The sequence below is a fragment of the Miniopterus natalensis genome, chromosome 1, assembly GCF_054644295.1.
Source record: "Miniopterus natalensis isolate mMinNat1 chromosome 1, mMinNat1.hap1, whole genome shotgun sequence".
Lineage (NCBI taxonomy): Eukaryota > Metazoa > Chordata > Mammalia > Chiroptera > Miniopteridae > Miniopterus > Miniopterus natalensis.
Window position 1 is genome coordinate 64,344,360 of NC_142081.1, and position 22,689 is coordinate 64,367,048.

General features: G+C 36.0%; 1 protein-coding gene across 2 annotated transcripts in view; it reads left to right on the forward strand.

Annotated features, from left to right (window-relative positions):
- AQR (aquarius intron-binding spliceosomal factor) overlaps nucleotides 1-22,689 on the forward strand; it is an 88,721-nt gene that overhangs the window by 16,711 nt on the left and 49,321 nt on the right. The window contains exons 6-15 of one of the 2 annotated variants that reach the window (XM_016220406.2): nucleotides 1,655-1,795; nucleotides 3,873-3,941; nucleotides 4,983-5,083; nucleotides 7,648-7,724; nucleotides 11,033-11,097; nucleotides 12,197-12,313; nucleotides 13,638-13,751; nucleotides 15,810-15,913; nucleotides 19,575-19,677; nucleotides 22,176-22,296. In XM_016220406.2, the coding sequence (XP_016075892.1) occupies nucleotides 1,655-1,795; nucleotides 3,873-3,941; nucleotides 4,983-5,083; nucleotides 7,648-7,724; nucleotides 11,033-11,097; nucleotides 12,197-12,313; nucleotides 13,638-13,751; nucleotides 15,810-15,913; nucleotides 19,575-19,677; nucleotides 22,176-22,296 (1,012 nt within the window). The other variant, XM_016220407.2, reaches the window with a different exon arrangement.

A 22,689-nucleotide genomic window follows, 5' to 3' on the forward strand; every position in this document is an offset into this window, starting at 1 on the left:
GCCTTGTTTCACAACTGGGAGTATATATTTGTAGTTTCACATGTATAAAATAGTGCTTCCAAAGTCAAGACATGTTTATATTGTAATTTCAGTTTCCTCCTTGTCTCTGATTTGGGATCTCTTTTCCTGTTTTGAAACTTCTAGTAGACTGACATTTTCTCTTTGTGCTTAGTGTAATAGGGGCTTGGTCACTAGAGGTTCAAAATCTAGGTTTCCTTTTGTGAACATAAAATGAGTTTCCTTTCAGTCATTATTTTTTAAATGGGGGAAAAAAAGGCATGGGTATTTGTCATCTCTTTTGAGAGGCTGATCTCCAAAGTGAAAAGGTGTTAGACTCTTTAGATAAAAGCCTGGTGGCTTCTGTCAAATATTTATTAAGTGACTACCATTTATGGCAGATTAGAGCCCAAAGTAAAATACGGGCCTTGCTCTCACTGAGAGATTTTAGGGATTTCTTGGAGTTGCTTCAAACTACTATAGGAAAGGGGAGGGAAAGTCTTTTGAGCCAGGGAATGAATGACCTGATCAATTTGCATATTATAAAGACTACTTTGGTGCCTTGAAATAGAGAAATGGCAGTACAGATGGTGAGGTTACATGGAGATTTAGGAAGTGGAATGGATTGGATTAGGTAATTGAAGTAGTATTAGAAAGGGTCCTATTTTCAGTAACTTCCAGGCTCAAGCAACTGAATATAAAAGATGATAGAGCCATTTTCCCAGCTAGGTAAAGGAGGATCTAGTAATACACTTGAGGGCACAAAATTGTTGAATTGAGTTTTGGATTTACCAAGTTTAAATTGCCTTTGGAATATCTAGATGAAATTGACCAGTAGGTAAAGGAATGTAAGGTTTAGAGCTAAAGAGTAAAATCTAGACTGAAGATGTGTATTTGGAGTCATTAGCATGTGGCAGTTGAAGTAGTGGGAGGGGCAGAGGAAGAAGGAGACTGGCACCCCGGGAGCACTGCTGCAGAAGCAACAAAGGAGAGGAGCCTTCAGCACTTTGAACAGGAATTGAGGGTGGGTGAGAGTCCATTGGACTTGACGGAAGTAACAGTTTGGTGGGGGGTGCTGCGGGGCAAGCTTGTTTTAGAGAAGTGAATGAAAATAAGCAGTGTGGACCATAGAAGTAGTGTGGACCATGAAAGAAGAGAGATGTGGCAGAAACTAGGTAGGGAGCTAGATCAAAGGGAGACTTGAACATTTTTACATTACTTATACTTTTTAAAAAACATTATTTCCATGTTGGCAGTAAAGGGAGAATATAAAACAGGAGAGGCTGTTCTTGAGATTAATTAGAATGGGAGCACTATAATTTTTGCTAAAGACATTGTTTGTTTTATTTAAATCAGAAGAATTAAACCACTTCAGATCCTTAATAAGACAACAAAGCCTAAGCTAGTTACTGGCATAATGCACAGAAGAAATAAAGGAATTAAACCATTATTTTATTAGCCAAAGATTTCTGCAACTCTCAGTAGTCCAGAAGCCTATATTTGACTTACTACCATTAATTATAAGTAAGCAAATAATCTTTTTGTAATTATTTGGGTTTTTAAAATAGACTCCTAAAAGGCTACCAATGCTTGTTTAAGGGAGAAAAAGAGGCGAGCAAGCCATCTCAAAATGAATTTGTATTTTTTCTCTTTTCAGACTTTCAAAAAGAAGCCAGACCACTTCCCATTCTTTTTCCAGTGTATCTTGAAAGCAGCGTTGGCTGAAACTGATGGTGAATTTTCACTCCATGAACAGACAGTCTTACTGCTTTTTCTTGATCACTGCTTCAACAGTTTGGTAATTTTACTTTCTCTCTTGGAGGAACTTGAAGTTTTCCTGTTCTTCTCAGTTGACTGTAGATGCAATTACCTCTGTCCAACTCTTCTTTCATAGGAGTGGGGATGAGGGTACTGCTAACAGCTTAACCTCAGCCACTTCTTCATCAGCCACTCTGTAAGATGTTTGCTTTTTCATAGGTTTGGACTTGCTCTCTCCTATTTTCTATTGGACTCTAAGAAAAATGATAATGAGAACTGAAATTCTCCAAGGTAGAGCAGCAAAGAGTCTGGTTAATAGGAACTTCGAGTAATGAGATCTGTGCTACAGCTTCACACAAAAACAGTTTCATTACTCTTCAGTCACACCTCACGCACAGGCTGGCAGGTCTGCAGGAGAGTCGTTTTGAATTGATTGATTGGGGCCACTTGTGGGTGGTCTTTGAAAATCTCTTGGGTTGTATATGATACATTTCTAATCCTTCATAAGATTACCTTGTAAAAGATTAAATATTTACAATAATTAATATTTTATTTGTGCTTCCCTGCTGTGGTTATCTGAAGGTATATGCCTATTTATTTAAAGATAAGTGCTTCTGAATTGATAGTGCACTTAGACCCCTGCAGGAGAATGCATGGGGTTGTTTCTTATGTTGATAGAGGGATGGTTATTACCTGTTTCCATGTACTGCCTCACATGGGTTGCAAAGGCATACAAAAAAATAGGTTTATAATGCCCTATTGAATGTTACTATTACCTCTTTAACATTTATTAACCTTTAAAAGACGGCATTTAAAAGACAGCATCATACAAACTCCATATATTTTCCAGGATCAACTGTACAAATAATGGTTTCTTTCCTTTTTGCCTGTAAAAAAGAACGTATATGCTTAGGTTTCTGAGTATTTAAACCAAACAAAGCAAATATAAATAGATGCAATTCCTTATCAAAAATTGAACAGAAACAAGGTTTAATTAGTGTTAGTTTGGTACTAGGTTTAATTAACTTAAAAGCTAGCTTATTGAAGTGCTTTCTTTATTTCAGTATACTGTCATTTCTCATTATCTGAGTAGTTATGCTCTTTAAAGTAGCTGTGAACACTGAATTAGCTAAACCTGAACCATTGCCCCTGAGGGAAAATACAGGGTTAGGTTCAGCAAACCTCTTGTCACATTTTCATCAACCGGTCAGTACATAACCTGGTTTTATATGTGTTTCTTTTTAGAGACACCTTATGTAGTACATATTGTTGATTCATTAACATTGAACTCACGGCAAACAGCACTATAACTTAGGTCTGAATGAACCTTATCTAACACACATATTCTTCGTAAGGCACTTCACAGCCTTTTTGAGCCTAGGAACACTAGACCAAACTTCAGCCCTGTGGCGGAGGGACATTTTAAATAACAAAACCACCAAAACACAAAAGTGTGAAAAAGGAGCACTAAATAGACCTGGAAAAGGACACTTGCTTATAGAAGAGCTGAAACAAGAAGGCAGAGCTGGGCATGCGCATGTTGGGCAATGCTCGTTTTTCACTGCTCTGTGCTGTCTGTGAATGACTGAATGCATCGGAAGTATTGAATTTGGGGTTATAAATACATTTTTGCAGTAGGTGAATTCACAAATACAGAATTTGTAAATAATGAGGATTAACTTTTTTTTTTTTTAAATCCTCACCCGAGGATATATATTTTTTCCATTGCTTTTTCAGAGAGAGTAGGAGGGAAGAGAGAGAGACACAGAAACATCGATGTGAGAGAGACACATCGATTGGTTACCTCCCACACACGCCTGACCAGTGCTGGGCATTGAGCCTAAAACCAAAGTACGTGCTCTTGGCTGGAATGAAACCTGGGTCCCTTCTGTCTACAGGCCGATGCTCTAACCACTGAGCAAAACTGGTTAGGGCTTGACTATCTTTAAAACAAAGTATTGAACTTCTTAATATTACAATATTATTAATTTGAAAGTATTTATGGCATGTTTCCCCCAACCCCCTCAGAACTTAAAAAGGCAGCGTGCCGCGTATGTAACGACTTAGGTTACAATGCTCGCGTGTGTATAAACTTGTTTAATTCATGCTTTAAACAGGAAGTAGACTTGATACGAAGTCAAGTACAGCAACTTATCTCCCTCCCAATGTGGATGGGCTTACAGCCTGTAAGTATCTAATTTTAGAAACTTACTTGTGTATATTATATGTTATAAGTGCAGCATGTGGTTTTAAACTGTGTAGCTTTAATATGAATATAGAATGGTAGCTAAAAATCCCCTGTCCTGTTTAAAATATGTATCTGATTTACTCTACATTAATTTAATCATAGATGTAGTTTTTCAGTTTTAAAGTTCTTATGTGCAAGCTAATATATATTTTACCTAATATATGTTTTTCAGTATTATAAGGTGAAATAAGGTAATATCTATTGAGCTCATATAGAAGGGCCTTAATTTAGCAAAGTATGGTTATTCTTGTATATGTCTTTGGATGAGACTCACTACAGAATTGAATTTTAATTTTCCTTGATTGGAACATACATATAGCTATAGGAGAAGGTCTGAATCATGTTTAATATTAATGACTTCATTTTTTCATCAGATCCTTATTAGAAATATGTACTGTGTTAAAGTCAAATTAACAGACCATAGGGAGTAAAGTTAAAACTCAAATTTCAGTATAATACTTTATTCAGGATTCCATTTCCTGCATGTGAGTGTTTTTGCAGGGGATGAAAACAGACACATATAAATAGTTAAAGTAAGTTAAAAACTGCTAGGTGCCATAAGAAAGAATATGGTGATGTGGACATTACTTTGTTCACTTGTATAACTGTTTTATGTTCATTGTTTCAGACTCAGTTTTCAAACTTCTTCAGTCATATTGCTCATAAGTGTTAATGCTCATCTTTTCAAGCTGAAATTAATTTTAGAAATAAGGGAATTTAAATGATTATTGAGTTTAAAATCTTGACTAGAAAAGGCAGTTTCTTTTGTTTTAGTTTTTTCTATTAACAAATGTTAGAATTGAATCATTTTTTAAAATGTAGTTACTAGTTTCTTAGTTTTCAGGTTTTGTCCTGTTGCTTTCAGGTTTTATCCCATCGCTCTGTATTATATTCACACATTAGAAAACTAGTAGATGAACTGATCTCTTTTCTTGTAAACTTTGAGGTGACTGGTAATTTAATATTATTGTTCTTTCAGGCACGACTGGAATTAGAATTAAAGAAAACACCTAAGCTAAGAAAATTCTGGAACCTGATTAAAAAGAACGATGAAAAGATGGATCCTAAAGCAAGAGAGCAGTATGTGCTGAAGCTTCGCCCCATGATGTTTATTGTGCTGGGTTGTGGGTCTTAGGTTTCGCTGGCTGGTCTGTTATGCCCTTCACGTAGTGCTGAAGCACATAAATGATGAAGACGTGTTTTACCCTGTTCTTCTTTCCCTTTTCTCTGCCCCAGGGACAAGCACACCAGTTGTCTCCTCCCTGCCTGTTGTCCACAGTCTGTCGTGGATGGTTCGCAGCTTTCCTACAGCCTTCAGGCTCTCAATCCAGCTGTTCTTTCTTTTTCTTCCTCACTCTTAACAGTGGTCTAGTAGATACAGCGGGGAACATACTGGAAAGTGACACCTGCTCTTGTTGGGGCTACACTCTGGTCGGAGAAGAGGGCAGTAAACAGATGAATTACATAGTATATTAGATGGTACAAGCCAAGTATAAGGAGTAAAGAAGCAGTGAGGGTTATGGGTCATTTTAATAGTAATTATTATCAGTTGGATAAGAGCCTGGTAGCAAGTGTTCATCGAAGACAGTTCTATTAGGAGGACACAGGAAGGACGTGCACACGCTAAGAAGTTTGTTTCTGTCTCTGAGGCTAACTGGTCCAGTTGTGTGCTTGCCTTATTTCCTACATGGCTGTTCTGGCAGTTGTCCTTTTTCCTCTCCACCTTTAACTGCCTTTTTTCACTCCTTTTGGACTAATTACATGATACCCTTGCAGTATTTGAGTACTTTTTTTAAACCCTGTCTTTCTATGACCTTAATATGATTTACCCTTATATCTCTCTGGCCCTCACTTTCATGCTTTCCTGTCTTTGTATAACTCTGCTGTATACTTCTGTTGGGGTGCATTACAGTGAACTCCAGTTTGGCTTAACCAAATAATACTCATTTTTTTTCCTTCCAAACTCACCTTTCTGCCCTGTTCCTCTGAATTCTTTCAGCCATTTGGGCTTGAAACACTCTAATTCTCTGACTAGCTGTTTATATCCAGCCAGCCAGTCCTACCGGATTCATCTTTTGTCCCTCATCTCCTTTCTTGTCCATTCACCCTGCTGTTGTCTAATTGAGGCCTTTATAGCCTCTTCACTAAACCACTACAATAAATTTCTCTTTGATGTTTCCTCTTGATTTCCTACAGTGATGAGCCTAACTCACCATCTTCAGAGAAAGTTGTGTCTGGTTTGTCATTTCCCTGCTCCCAGGCTTTCAGTGGTATCCTGCTTCCATAGGCCAAAATCTAACCTTACAGTGGCAGTACAGCCACATTTCTTGTAACTCTCCCAAATCACTGTTTCTTCAAAAGATTTCTTCTCTAAGTGCCCTTTCCCCTCCCCTCCATTTGATTAAAGGTTAACCTTCTGAACACTCTTCCAGACCAACTGCTTTGGGCCACAGTGCTTTCTTTTTCTGAATTCTTAAACCACACTGTAATTTTTATTGAAACACCAGCTGTTTGTGTGAAGGTTAGAATATGTATAGTTGTTTAGAGCTGTGATTTTCAACCGGTGTGCCACAAGAATTTTTAAAACATTTAATACATGACTATTTAGTCAGTAGCATTAATATCTTTTCCCTTAGATTGTCAAATAAAAATTACAACAACAGCCATCACAACAGTAGCCGTCTGGTGTGAGTGAATCAAAATTGTACCTATTTTTTGTCAGATTGGCAAAAAATACATTTTTTGATGTGCTGCAGAATTTTAGTAATTAGTTTATATGTGTCATGAGATGAAGGTTGGAAATCACTGGTTTAGAGTGTCATTCTGTAACTCAGCTAGGTTCCACACGCAGTTGCTGTGTAACTTTGGGTAGGTCACCTCACCTCTGTGAGCCTCAGTGTGAAATCTCGACAGTAGTATCTATTTCATAGAATGGTTTTCAGCATTAAATGAGATTGTTCAGATGAAGTACTTAAAATAACTCAGATCCTGGCACTGTCAGTGCTCAGTTAATGTCAGCCATTTTTATTAAATACATGCTAGTTAGTGCTACTAATTATCTTTGTGTTACAGATTTGTCATTTCAAGTGTGTTTTAGTCATTCCCCTCCTTTGTATTTCCAGCAGGACTGGTACAATCATTTGCAGCTCTCTAATACCTGATGATTGTTGATTAATTGATACATAGTGCATTGTAAGTTAATAAGGAATAGAAATTGTTTTTAAACTAACATTCGATTTTTATACATTGTAACACTTTATTATATTTAATACTTTAAGCATATTAAGTATAAAATTGCTCATTTTATTTTAACTACATACTTAATTAGATTTTTAACATTAAGGGCAGAGTATAAATGAAGTTTTGAAAACTTTCTTGTCCTGACCTTTAAATCACAAGTGAAAATTTACCTTAAGAAGAAAGAGGTGCCGTTTTAGCTGGCTTATTAGGCCAGTGATGAGGCTCTTCTTTTCTTCATTAGTGCTGTACTGACATACAGGGAGGAAGCTGTGTTCAAATCATGGCTCCAATTTCAGAGAGAAATGGAGAATTTGAACAGTGTGAGAAAGGCTTGTTCAACATTTTTTACTTTTGAAATAATTATTTTTCAAAATAATTGATCAGTGTTATATCTGTGATTGTAGAGCCTATCAAGAAAGAAGATTTCTTTCACGACTCATCCAGAAGTTTATCTCCGTGCTGAAATCAGTCCCGCTTTCTGGTAACTATCTTCTTTTACTTGGCTTATTTGTGCAGTTATTTAGATAACCCTCTGGGATTTACTAATCTTTACTCCAAAAACTGATCTTAGAATGATTTTAAATTGCAATGACAAAACATATGTCCTCCCCTTTTCAAATATATTATCAATCTGAATATTGTGACTGCCATGAAAAATCCACCCATATTAAACGCATCAGCATGGTTGTTGAAATGTTCGTTTATTTAGCAAATATTTTTTGAGCTTAATTACAAGACCCAGGTCCTGAAGAAGGAGCTAGGACAAAGTAGTAAACATGATAGTCACAGACCCTGTCCACATGGCATTTACAGTATGGTGCCGAATAGTGTTTTCAAGAGACATCAAACAATGTTTAGAGAGGGAAAGGAGAATTTTTTTTGAGATATAAGGTATAAGACAAAATGGAAAGGATTTCCTTCCATTGTGGCCCCCATTTACTGATGAAACAAATATAAGTACTATGCAGAGTATACACTTTAAAATATATCATGGTTATACTATATATAGATATATATGTGTGTGCATACTATAGATAAGTGTGTGTTGTGTGTGTGTGTGTGTGTGAGAGAGAGAGAGAGATGCTTATATGCTGGGTTTAAAAGATCTTCGTAAACATTTAGTGATTGCAAATAGAATGTTGTTTACTTAATGAAGGTGTATACATGCTCTGTAAGATATGTTATTGGTTAATAATTTGTTTCTTACCTGGAATATTGAAATATAATCTAAGAACAGCTCTATAGATGTACCATAGTACTATTTTTGCATCGGAGATTGTAGCTTGTTTAAACTAAAAATACAACAGAATTACTTATAAATGCTTACCCTCCAAGTAATATTTTACAACTGAAAATCATACCTATAATTCAGTGAGGAGTAGTACTAATGCTGTAAGTCAGTTGTACCTGACTTGAGGCATAGTATTACTATCATCATCAGTATAAAGAAAAAATTATCCTGTGCTTATAGTCTAAGTCACTTAATATTAGTAAATTTAAATCATTTAAGCTGCTTACACTTAGAAGAGGACTGAGATTTGGTTTTCTTGCAGCTATTAGTAATAGTGAGTGCTTAGAACTATTAATATCTGTAATAATTAGGTCATAAAAATTGATGTCTCTAACTATGAAATGTTTATCTGTAGTCATTTAGAAAGGTTTGATAATCAAGTAACAACCTAGAGCCTGCAGTAATTTTAGCAACCATTAAACCACTAACCATTGCCATTGTTGTGTATATATTATCAGAAAACAACATTTCTTAGATTGATCTTGAGCTTCAATCAAAATTTATTAACTCACTGCAAAGGAACAAACAAGATGTTGAAAACAGGGTGTCAATTCAGAGAGGGTATTAAAATGGATGGATTATATAGCGAGGAAACAGAAAACTACTTTTTAAAAGAATAAGAAGAATTATAGTTGCATTTTACGAGGTCGTTATAAACAGCATGTCCTTATTAGTTATTTTAAAGGAAGTCTTTGTAGGGTGATCTGTGATGTCAGGCCTGCTGTCAGAAGGAAAGAAACCGCAGTGCACGTAAGGAGCACATGCTAGGGCATGGTGAAGTCTGAAATCCTACTAACAAGGTTTCAACTCCAAACAGTATACCCAGTAGTGACTAGTTCAAAACTTGCAGCTCTATCCACCAGGGCTCAGAAGTTGAGGGCCAACCATTGTATTCAGACTGGACGCCATTGCCAGTAATTTTCTCAAGTTATAAATAAAAATACAGACTACAGAGTTTGCCCACATTTTTAATACTCGGCAAAAATATTTTCCTTCATCAGTAACAAGAACAAAAGATATCAACAGAGGACTGGTTTGAATGGATTTAACAGTTGCTCCTTTAAATTCTTTAATTTCAACAGCTGTATGACCTAGACTGTGTCGCAGAAAACCTGGATTCCAGTTCTAATCAGCCATTACTTTGTTCTGCCTTTTTATCAAGTCATTTTCTCTGGTCCTCAGTTTGTTTCTCACCTGGAAATGCAGAGCTAAAGTAGATGTTCTGTAAAGTCTTTTCCAGCTATGAAATTCTATGGTTATGTAATTTTAGGGTCTGGATTACAGACATGGAAAAGTTCCAGTTAACATTTCCATGTGTTAGTCACAAAAGTATTCACATTTCTTTCATGACATAAAACCTTCCATTTTCCTGTATAATACAAATGAATTTAATAAGTGGATTAATTTAAGCATTTGTAGGGTGCCTTCTGCAGATCTAGCACTGCGTTAGTTGCTGCTGGGAGCCCTTAGACTAAGCAGCAGTAGGGACCCTGAAATTGCCTCCTTAATTGAAACAATCTTGGCAGGATGGTTTTGCTGGTAAAATGGTAGTCCGTTTGCTGGCATTAGGAAAAAAAAAACTTTTACTCTGAAAGTATGTCATGTCACAAGGTTGTAATTATTTAAAAACTAAAATGTAAATGTTATTTAAAGTACATTAATGCTCATGGATAGTATACAATAAAATAATGATTTAAAAAATATTTTATTGCTCTATGTGTCATTGACATGTTAATATCAAGGAACACATGTACAGTGGGAAAAAAGTCATAAAAATTATCCCTTTAATTAGTTTGGTGTATGTCTTTCCCACCCATTTTCTATATATTCTACATTATCTTTGTATGCACACATGTACACATATGTGTATGTATTTATGCATATGAAGGAAGTTGTAGAAGCTTAGCACATGAAGACAATAAGAAAAGTGGGGCAAGAACTGATATAAAACTGCCTTTCTGGTTTTTATATCTCAAGTTTCTTCAAAATCTAATCATTCAGTACAGGTTTTAAAAAATTAACACTTTAAATTATTTTTGCAAATCTTGTTTTATGTGTTTCTGATCCAACCTAGATTTTCGTTTTCTGATATTTGTAGAGCTACATGTAAGGATAAGGCTTGCCTTTTTTTTTTTTTTTTTTTTTTTTAAATATATCTTTATTGATTTCAGAGAGAGGAAAGGAAAGGGATAGAGAGATAGAAACATCAGTGATGAGAGTCATTGATCGGCTGCAGCCCGCAACTTGGGCATGTGCCCTGATTGGGAATCGAACCCCGATCGCCTGTATCCTAGGTCAACGCTCAACTGCTGAGCCATGCCCAGCTGGGCAGGCCTGCCTTTTTTGAAATCTATGTGAGGTCCTTCCTCTGATCTCAGAGTCCAGTCCTGACAAATAAGGGACAAGTGAGCTTGTTTAAATACCTGCCAATTTTAGGACCTAGGACCACAGAATAACCTAAGTGAGAAATTCTAACATGTTTTCTCTGTTACGTCTAGAACCTGTCACTATGGACAAAGTTCATTACTGTGAAAGATTCATTGAACTTATGATTGATCTAGAGGTAAGAAGTGTGCAGTGACTTTTCTGCTATATAGTCATTAAGGAGGCTAAGATTAAGCATATGACTATATGTGAAATAATTTTTTATCAACTCACTGTCCTTAGTTTGTAACTATTTCAAAGGTGTCTCATGAAGAGAGTCAAAAGCAATTAACCCTTGAAGTTTTTAGATGGCTGCTGTTTGTAGAAAAAACATTATTTAGTATCATTATTAAACATGAGTTGAGCAACGGCAGTTTATTTTCTGTCACGTTTTAATACCCCTTCATAGAGTTCTCAGTAGTGGCTCAAGTCACAAGTGTATGGCCATCTCTTTAATAATCTCACTTTTAAAAATGTGCCTAATGTTGATGAAGAAAGATGTAGCTGCTGTTGTCAATTTTAAAAATTAAGGTTCTTAAAAAGGAAGATTTCATATGACTAGGTAAGAGATTTTGATGGAAAGTTCAAATGTAGAGTTGATGTAGTTCAGATTGAATGTATTTTCTTTCCTTTTCCTTTTAATGAAGAAAAATGAAAGAAAATCCTTTCAATTTGCTCCTTACCTGGAAAGGTAGGGTGATTTCTTGACATGAGGACTAGAGTAATGGACTAGGAGTCTTTCATGAGATTATTCAAATTCTGGCTCTGCCAGTAACTAATTCATAACCTCTGAGGATCTCAGTAACCTCGCCTATAAAATGAGGGTGTTTGATTAGGTTAGTGGTTTTCAAACTGACTCACAGTTTCAAAGTATCATCTTGCTGACTGATTGGGGGATGTGGTAAGTGGAAACCGAAAAAGGAGCCTGCACTCAGGGCTCCTCACTCCTTTTTTTCTCAAAGCAGCTCCATTTTTAAACCTACACACAGTACACATTGACATTTCATAAAGGATTTTGTTTGAAACTTACTGGCTGAGGTATCTTTGAGATATTTTTCAGTGCTGTATTTTTTGAGAAATATTAACAGTTTATTTACAACATGGACCTTGCTTTGTGCACGATGTCTTTGGGAGACTGGGGGGCACTTTGGATGTGATTAACACTTTATCAGTATTTTTACCTCCATCCAGCTGCAGAGAACCTGCAGACTTATTGCTGTGGTGTTTATTTTTCCTAGGCTCTACTCCCCACACGGCGCTGGTTTAATACCATCCTGGATGACTCCCACCTTTTGGTTCACTGTTACCTTTCCAACCTTGTTCATAGGGAAGAGGATGGCCATCTTTTTTCCCAGGTGAGCATTGATGTACCTGAACATAAGTTACTATTCTTATTTCTAAATTGAGCTTTTCTCTGCCGTGAAACTAGGAGTACCAGCACATGACAACCAGCAATTTTGCTTTATATTGAATTGAACAATGAAAATTCCTAATTAGTCATTTTTAAGTAAAATCAAGTCTTAGTGTGCAAAATGAATATATTCTTATGTAGGTGGCCTCTACTACTGATATATTATAACCTTTTGTTAATCATATGTGATTTTATTATTATTTTACTAAATTATGTGTGATGTAGTCCCTCGTAACCACTGTGGAATATAATAGATGACAAGCATTAATTTCAAGGGAACTATGCTCTAATACCATGGCTCTCCTTCCATGAGATGATGGGGGCAGGCAGTTGATAGTGTGGAAGTGTATATGCTTTATTTGCTAACTTGGATAGGAAGATGAAGTATTAGGGTTTTGTATTTGTAAATGTCATCCAGAAGAAAAGCCTTCAAACACACTTCTAACACTTGTCTTTCAATGGGATCCTAGTTAGAGATACAATTTTTATGTGTTTACATATTATAAGACTTCTTTTATGTCTGTGAGCGTTTCTTTTTTTTCTCATTCTGTTATTAAATTCCAGTGATTTGACTCATATTAAAACCCTACTATCTGATATGCCATAGATTAGAATTAAGGATAGTAAAGATTTGGGGTGAAGGCAGCCAGTGAACTGTGTTGATGCTGCCGCCACAGGGAAAAGCAGGCCTCCATTAGCAGCAGGAAATGAGCCAAAGAACATCTTGATAGCCATGGAGACTGAGGAGAGGGATAGATTATTTAGCTTTCCCCACCTTGCTTTTTTCCCTCATAGAAGCAGCATATAGAGAAGAGTATCTCCAATCATGAATTCTAAAACCCTCCTTCAGAAAATTCTAAGTGGCCTAAGTAAAGGACTTGAGTTCCCTGTAGTGGTGTAATTCTATAAATTTGCAGTGATGTAGATAGATTTTTTTTTTCCCATTAAAATGATTGGCTTTCTTTCATTAGATCGTTATTGTCTCTTATTATTGGGATTGGAGTTTAAGTTCTTTTCTGGATAAGTAGGTCATGTATATGAAATAGACTTAACAATTCATTCACAAGGCACATACATACCTATTCTCACAGAAATAAAACACATTTGGATATGTTCTGAAATGTTTGTGGTACTGTTTACATTATAAAGTTTTTCAGCACCTCTGAGAAGGTAAATAGACTTGTTTATTATTTTAAATAAATAGTGTCTTTCATGCTCTCTTGCTTTTATGTTACACACATTTCATTAATTTAAATATATCCTTTCAGCTTTTGGACATGCTTAAGTTCTATACTGGTTTTGAGATTAATGACCAGACTGGAAATGCTCTGACAGAGAATGAGATGACCACCATTCACTATGATAGAATTACTTCTCTCCAGGTAATTGAAATGCTTGATAGCCTTCGCTTCTGCTCCATAATGTCAGGTCCTGAATAATTTAGCATTTGTATAGTACAAATAGAAAAGATATTAAGTTACTACTGTTTTCATCTTGAACTTTGAGCCCATGAAAAAAAATGGCTTTCTTTCATTGGCCTCATCCTGAGAATCTACATACTGATATTTGACACTCAGAAATAATTGTTACTGGGCCAATTTAAGTGCATTTAAATATCAGTTGTATTTTATGAAAGGAGATACTTCAGTATATGACAAAGTAGTATAACTGTATTGTACATTTGACTTATTTCTTATTAAAAACATTTTTTTTTAATCCTCACCCGAGGACATGTTTTTGTTGATTTGAAAGGGGGAGAAAAAGAGAAGAGAGAGAAACCGATTGGTTGCTTCCTGTACACAGCCTGACCGGTGATCAGACCTGCAACCTGGGTATGTGCCCGGACTGGGAATTGAACCTGCCACCTTGAGGTGTACAGGATGATGCTCCAACCAATTGAGTCACACCAGCCAGGGCAACATTTTGTACATTTTATTTATTTATTTGTTTGTTTGTTTATTTAAATATATCTTTATTGATTTCAGAAAGAGGAAAGGAGAGGGAGAGAGAGAGAGAAACATCAATGATGAGAGAGTCATTGATCAGCTGCCTCCTGCACGCCCCCGACTGGGGATCGAGCCTACAACCCAGGCATGTGCCCTGACCAGGAATCGAACCCTGATCACCTAGATCCTAGGTCAGCGCTCAACCTCTGAGCCATGCCCGGCCGGGCCATTTTGTACATTTTAAAGATAAACACAGCTAATGAAATTTATCAGTACAGCTCAGATGTGAAAAAGATACCTTTGTGTTCTCTCTTAATGATCTCAAATCTTGTTCTGGAGCTCCATTTTCTCTGGTGACAGAAAGAAGCTTTTATTTGTCAATTTAAAGTAATTCAGATCTTTCTATTCTAAAGGCATTTTTTGGGTAAAGACTCAGTCAAACTTAAGTTCAACTGTCTTTCATAATCAATTCCATTACCTCTCAAGGAGTCTCTGTTCTCCCTCTTCTTTCCCAAATGGCACCTGGATACATGAAGACACTAACCCTCATTGTTTGGAAGAGGAGTGATCTGCACACTGTCCCAGCTCAGATGTCTTTTGCCTCTTTTCTCAGAGCATTATTGTTTTTGTCCTGACCCTGCCCTTCAAGTGACCATAACCAGCATGGCATGTGGTCTGTTCTGGCATAGGCAAAGCATAGCAATTGTTCACGAGGAGTTCGGCTATTTCCCTGGTAACGAGGCCCCAGCTTTGTTCTTGAACTCTCCTGAGAGCTCTCATTCATTTCCAAGCTTAGCTCACTCTTCAGGTTTGGATTGCAGGTTCATTTTGCCATTGCCTGAAGTAATCCATGGCAGGCTCATCCATAACCTTGGCATCCTTCTGCATGATCCACTGTGGAGTACATGAAAACCCCTGGATCTTCTCTGTGCCACATGGGCATTAAGGAAGACTGGAGATGTTATCAAATCAACCTAATGCTGCTACTTCTGTTTTCTTGCTTCTTAACCCATGTTGGTTGGGGGTGTAACCTGCAAGGCCCCCTCTTTCCGGAGTTCCAAAGTAAAGCAGGACACAAGCACACAATGCTTTTGGCCTTTCTCTCAAGCTCTCCCTTGAGTGGGAATTTTCCTTGTAAATGAAAACTTTCTTTTAGCGTTGTTAGGCGAGTTCTTGATAATAAAGTGTTTTGTTTTGTTTTTCTCCCCTCAGGTCAGTGAAGCTGGCTTTATTATATATTCAGAGTACAAGTTTAGAAATAAAAAACTGAACACCGACTCTTTGTTTTTGTATTTCTGCTAGGACAGTTCTAGTTTTTCCCCAGTGTACTGAATGCTTCTGGCTGAGTAAGGCAGAGGTCACACATGAGAAGCATATGAAAAATAAGTGCATTAATATTTTTAAAAAATAGTGTATATGAATTGTAGTTGATTGTATTAATAGGTAGACATTAATTATTGATTTTTATTTCTATTTTTTGCTGTTTTTTTCTAGAGAGCTGCTTTCGCACATTTCCCTGAACTCTATGATTTTGCCCTCTCAAATGTGGCAGAAGTGGATACTCGGGAATCCTTGGTCAAGTTATTTGGACCTCTTAGGTAAGGCAACATGAGTGGAAAACGGAATTTTAATTTTTTCTTTTAATCATTTTTGCACTATTTTAGGTAATGTCACTTGTTAGCCTATTTACTACAACTGGAACTAGCTAGTGCTGCTTTTAGCTTGTGGTATCTCTGAGTCACACATATAATTATCCATGTTTTCTCTTTTTTTGGTAAAATTATATTTTTGATAACATAAAGTTTTCCTGGATCTTAAATTTTTTTAGAATAGAACATAAACTTGGTATCCCATCAGCCATAAACAACATATAACAGAAATCAAAAAGTGTTCATACACTAGCCCCCCCCCCCCCCCATATCCACAGTTTCACCTTTTGTGGTGTCAGTTATCTGTGGCTGTCTTCAGTCCAAAAATATTCAATGGAAAATTCCAGAAATAAACAATCATCAGGTTTAAGTTGCACACTGTCCTGCTCCTTCTTGCCTGGGATGTGTATCATCCCTTTGTCCAGCGTATCCACACTGAGTACAGTACTTACTCATTAGTCACTTAGTTGCCATCTTGATAACCAGATTAATTTTTGCAGTATTGCAGTGCTTGTATTTAAGAAATTGTTATTTTACTTAATAGCGGCCCCAAAATAGAAGAATAGTGATGCTGGAAATTTGAATGTGCCAAAGAGAAGCCATAAAGGGCTTCCTTGGTTTAATAAGATAAGAAAGGGTTTGCTGAGTTTGCTAAGATCTATGGTAAGAATGAATGTTCAGCCTTGAAACTGTGAATCTTGCCTGGCTGGGCGTGGCTCAGCGGTTGAGCATAGACCTAGGATCCAGGAGATTGGGGTTCGATTCCCAGTCAGGGCACATCCCCAGCTTGCGCGCTAGGCAGCCGATCAATGACTCATCATTGATATTTCTATGTCTCTCTCCCCTCCTTTCCTCTCTCTGAAATCAATAAAGATATATTAAAAAAAAAAAAAGAAATTGTGAGTCTTGAAACTGTGAAGAAGGAAAAAGAAATGCATGCTGGTTTTGCTGTTCCATCACAAACTGCAAAAGTTATGGCCCCAGTGCATGATAAATACTTAGTTAAGATGGAAAGTGCATTAAATTTGTGGGTAGGAGACAGGAGCAGAAACTGTGTTCTAGTTGTTGTGCCAGAAAGCGTTGAGGCTACACAGAGATTTCAGCCAGGGATCCACAGAAACGAATCCCACTAGGGCATTTACTGCAAGTGAGGGATGGTCACACAGATTCAGGAATAGGTTTGTACTGATATAAAATTACTGGAGAGGCTGCATTTGCCAATGAAGTAGTTGCTGCCACATTTCTGGTAGAGTTCAAGAGGTTCATTAAAGATAAGAGTATGTATGTATAGGAAAAACTAGGGTTTTTTACATATAGGGTTTGGTACTATTCGAAGTTTCAGGTGTCCTACGGGGGTCTTAGAACATATCCCCCGTGGATAAGGAGGGGACTATTATATGTAATATTACAGGTGTGACTTAGGAAATTTTTGCATGCTTAAAGTTTATGAAGTTATATTCTCTGGCACCTAGCTATCTGCTAATATACTTTTTTAAAAATAGTAATAATAGCCCGGCCGGGTGTGGCTCAGTGGTTGAGCGTCGGCCTAGGATCCAGGCGATCGGGGTTCGATTCCCGGTCAGGGCACATGCCCGGGTTGCGGGCTCGATCAATGACTCTCTCATCATTGATGTTTCTATCTCTCTCTCTCCCTCTCCTATCCTCTCTCAGAAATCAATAAAGATATATTTAAAAATAAATAAATAAATAAAAATAAATAAATAAATAAAAATAGTAATAATAGCATACATTTATTTACTATATGGTAGACACTCTACTAAGTATGTAAATAACTTAATCCTGAAAACATTCATGTGAGAGGAGTAGGTGTCATTTTACATATAAAGTAGCTGAGGCACAGAATAGTTACTTGCTTAGGCCACACAGCAAGTATCAGAAAGGATTTGAACCTAGGTAGTCTGCTTTCTGAGCCTAACATTTAAAAAAATTTTTTTACTGAGGTATAATTGACATTATATTAATTTCAGGTATACAACATAGTGATTTGATAATTGGAAATATTAAAGTGTTCACCAAAATGAGTCTAGTTAACATCCATCACCATACATAGTTAATAGAATTCTTTTTCTTGTGATGAGAACTTTTAGCATCTGCTCTCTTAGCAACTTTCAAATGTGTAATTCAGTATTGTTACCTGTAGTCACAGTGCTATACATTACATCCCCATGTTCTATATTAACTGGAAGTTTGTATCTTTTAACTCCCCACCCCACCCCCCTCTGGCGGCCATGAGCTAGCTAGCTTTCTTTCTTGTTTTCTCTCCCTCCCCCCCCTCTTTCTTCTTTCTTTCTTTCTTTCTTTCTTTCTTTCTTTCTTTCTTTCTTTCTTTCTTTCTTTCTTTCTTTCTTTCTTTCTTTCTTTCTTTCTTTCTTTCTTTCTTTCTTTTTTTAAGATTCTACATATAAATGAAATCATAAGATGGTAGTGACACTTTGGAAAAATTTGACAGTTTCTTGTAAAGTTAAGCATGCACTTACTGTATGATCTAGTGTTCTCACAGACATTCCCCAAGAGAAAAGACAACTTATATTCACACAAAAATCTGTGCAGAAATGTATATAGTGGCTTTATTTACAGTTATCAAAAACTGGAATACAAAAATATCCTTTAACTGGAGAATGAATAAACCTACTGTGATATATCCCTATAATGGAATATTACTCAGCAGTAAAAAGGAACCAACAGTATTACTCAGCAATAAAAAGATACAGCAATATGGGTGAATCTCAAATGCAACCAGTATCAGCAGGCTATATAATACATGATTCTGCTTACTTGACCTTGTGGGAAAAGCACAGATGTAGAGATTGAAAACAGATTCGTGATTACCAGGGACGGATAGAGTGAGGGAATTTGGGGATTGGGAGTGGTTAAGCTGTGTGTAAGTAGTGGAAAGCTGTCAAGCGCATAGTGGCAAATGCAAGTTTTCCAAAATTCAAGTTTTTCACATGAAAGTTTAAGGTTTATCTTTGGCAACAAATACTGTCAGTTTTTCTTGAAGGCACAGGTTTATTTTTTTCAAATTAAATTTTTGTGTGCCATTTATTCAAGTCTGAATAACCATCATTTGTCAGTTCTTTCAAGTAAACATTGTATACAAAATGGTGGACTACCCGTTTTGTCACACAGACTTTTTAAAAAGCAGATACTCAGGGGTCCAAGTTTAATAACTCATTCATCAAGGACTTTCTTAAAACTGGGATTTTGTGTTTTTTTTAAAAACTGTGCGAGGCACTACTTATAGTACTGGTTGTTGCCACTGCCTTGATCTGTGCCAGCAGTTTTACCCACCATTGCTTTGCACTGTCACTGTATATGTAAAGACAGTGAAAAAAATAATGTCTTAGTATTAGCATAAAAAAGTGTTGTCCTTGCAGAATCCCTAAAAGGATCTTAGGGACCATGGGAAATTTTCAGAAGACCCTTTGAGAACCCTGTATTAGGTGTTTAACTTTTATTGTTGATATTTTGTATCAGAGTCACAGGATTATATTTTCTAGGTAAAACTTTTTAAGCAGTCTATAAAATTACATGTTTCAGAAGTGAAGTAAGTTGTTAAAATATGATTTGAATATTCTCTATTCTGCAGTTCAAACACCCTCCACCAGGTGGCATCATACCTCTGCTTGTTACCAACTCTTCCTAAAACTGAAGACACAACTTTTGATAAAGAATTTCTTCTAGAATTGCTGGTAAATACATGTTAATCTTCTTTGAATTTTGCATGTGGTTTTCTCTACCTATCTGAATCATTCTTAAAGATGTAGATTGGTACAGATTTTTTTCCTGGCTAAAGATTAGATAATTTCCTTTTTGGAAATGATGATATCATTTGGTTTTATCCAATTTCTTTTCTTATCTCTTGGATTTCTTTTTTTAATTTTTTTACCTCTTAAAACTGCTTTATGGCATGGATTTATTCCATGCAAACATGTATGAGCAACTTCTACATAAGGCATTGGGGATACATAAGTAGCTGACACCATTCCTGTCTGTAAGAGGTCACAGTTACACACTGCTATTTAAATATAGTACCTTGAGTATTAAGCCATACCTTTATCACTAGAAAATTCAGGAATGTTTAGAAATAAAATAATCAGTAACTTGGTTTAAGAATGCTAAGGGATTTCTCAATCATTTTGGAAAATGAAGGCTTTAACTCTTAAACTAATTCTTTTTTTTGGTAAAGTTTTATTTTTTAATGCAGTTTTAGGTTCATAGCAAAATTGAGGGGAAGAGATATACCTTATTTTTAATTTCAGTAAAATATTTCAATAAATGAATGAGTTTTTAACCATACTCCCACTATGAAAATTTAGGCTGTTTGCAATGTTTATTATTACAGATAATGATGCAATCCTGTACATGCCTCTTTGTGCCCATATGTGGGCATTTAGGAGAGGTACTTAGAAGTGAAATCATTTGATGAAGCGTGTGCTTATTTAGAAGATAAAAGATGCAGTCTTAGTATCCTCCAAAAGTATATGTTCCCTCCAACAATGGATTAGAGTATGTCTCCTTAAGCTCTTACCAACATTGAATATTATGAGTCATTCTAATTTTGCCAGTCTCACGGGTAAAAAAATAATAGCTTGTTTTAATTTTTTTGTTTCTGACTGCCAAAAGGTTGAGTTGTTTTTCATGTTTCAGGCTTTTTTTTATATCTACACAAACATGCACTGTGGATGCATATGTACTTTTTTTACGCACATGGAACAATAATGGGCACACGGTTTTGTGACTTATATTCCAATCTAATACTTTTAAAGCAGAGTATAAAATATAATCCCTTACTGTATAAAGAAAGGTGATATGCTAGTTTTGGGGGTAGTAGCAGGAAGCTTTGTAGCAGGTGTTTTAAGCCTGGTGACAGGTGTGTAAGTGCCATTGAAAGAGAAATCCTTGGGAAGGGTTTTAAATTAATTCATGTAAGGAAAATACTTTTTAAAATTATTTTTTTATTTTTTTAAATTTTATTTTTTTCTATCACCATGGAAAATGCTTTTTATCGATATATTTATTTGCATTAAATGTGTTCACCATCTTTGCCCCCTTTCTTACAAATCACTTGTCATTATCTCTGACTATAAGTGCTTCCTAAAAATTCTTTGTTTAGTTTCCCGACAATGTAAAATCTTCTCTCATAAGTCAGATTTTAGGGGTTAATAATAAAACCTTACTGTAGAAAGAAACGAGGGTTTTTCCAGGAATCTTTCTAATGGAAAATAGTTTTGAGTATAAAGTTGTTTCTATGCCTTTTAGGCTCTTATAGCTAAGATTTCATCCTTAAAATTTAAATAGTTATGCCAAAAGAAAACAGTTTTTAAAAGTTACAGTACTCCAGCATTATCTTTCATTTATCCTCTACTAAAGGGTTTCCTCAGGCTTTGGGTTCTTCTGATATCCAAATTTTGATTAAAAGGTTGAAATATGCATATTATTTAGATGATCTCACACTATCTTCTTTCCTAAAATAATGCTATCTCTACTGAAACGAATGTGACACACATTTCAAACATACTGTTATTTTAGCACCTGTTAATTAGACAACAAACTTAATTCAATATTTGAGATAAGTCACTAATTTAACAATGGGAGGGTACATAGAGTTCATCAAGTCCAACTCTTTCACATTATAAATTAGACCGAGGCCAGCTTATTAATAAACTTTCCCATGTTGTTTAGCAAGTTAGTACAAGAGTGAAAACTATCACCTAGGACTTTAGGGCTTCCATTTTTTTTCATACATAAACCAATGCTAAGTGCTATATGGTTTTTAAGATCTTGGCATATGCCAGGCACTCTGACACTGTTGTACAGCATTCCATTTCATTTTCATAAGAAACCTGAGAGGTGACTGATGTTTTATCTATTTCCATGAAAAGGAAACTAAGATCAGGGAGGTTGAAATAACTTACTCAGTTTTTATGTAGCTCATATGTAGAAGTGCTGGGAGTTGAACTCACATCTGTCTGATTCCAAAGACCATCACGATTGGTACTTCCTGTATCTTTGATTTATGGGGGGGGGGGGGGGGGGGAATGGAAAAAGGGAATAAAATCTCTTGTTAAGTGCTGTAGTAACTGCAAGACATGAAACTTCTCATTCCATACTTTTGGTGAGTTTCTCCATAAATTATTTTGATTAAATAAAGATGCTTCTAACTTTCTGCCTGAACCTGTTCTTTTAGGTATCTCGTCATGAACGTCGAATTTCTCAGATTCAGCAGTTGAACCAGATGCCTTTGTATCCAACTGAGAAAATCATATGGGATGAAAATATTGTCCCAACTGAGTACTATTCAGGGGAAGGTATGATAAAGAATTACAGGATCCAGGTGTAGCATGAAACTAAGTTTAGAATTCATATGTAATTGAAAATACTCCTGTGCACTATTACATTAGGGTAATTTTATGGTACACTCAAGTTCAACTTTAGAAGCTAGAAACTTTTGAATACTTAGCATTAAGGATTTTTATTAAATTTAACCATACCCATGTATGTCTGTGTTTGTGTGTGTGTATGTGTGTGTATCATCCTGTGAAATATGATCATAAAGCAATGGTGACATTTTGATTGTCTTTTCCCTTTTAATAAAAATATTTAAAAAGCAATAAAATTGTGTTGTAAGGAGACCAAAAATACAGGAAGTATAGCTTCTCATTGTGTCACTATAATAGGCTTTGATTGGTAGTGCTTTATTT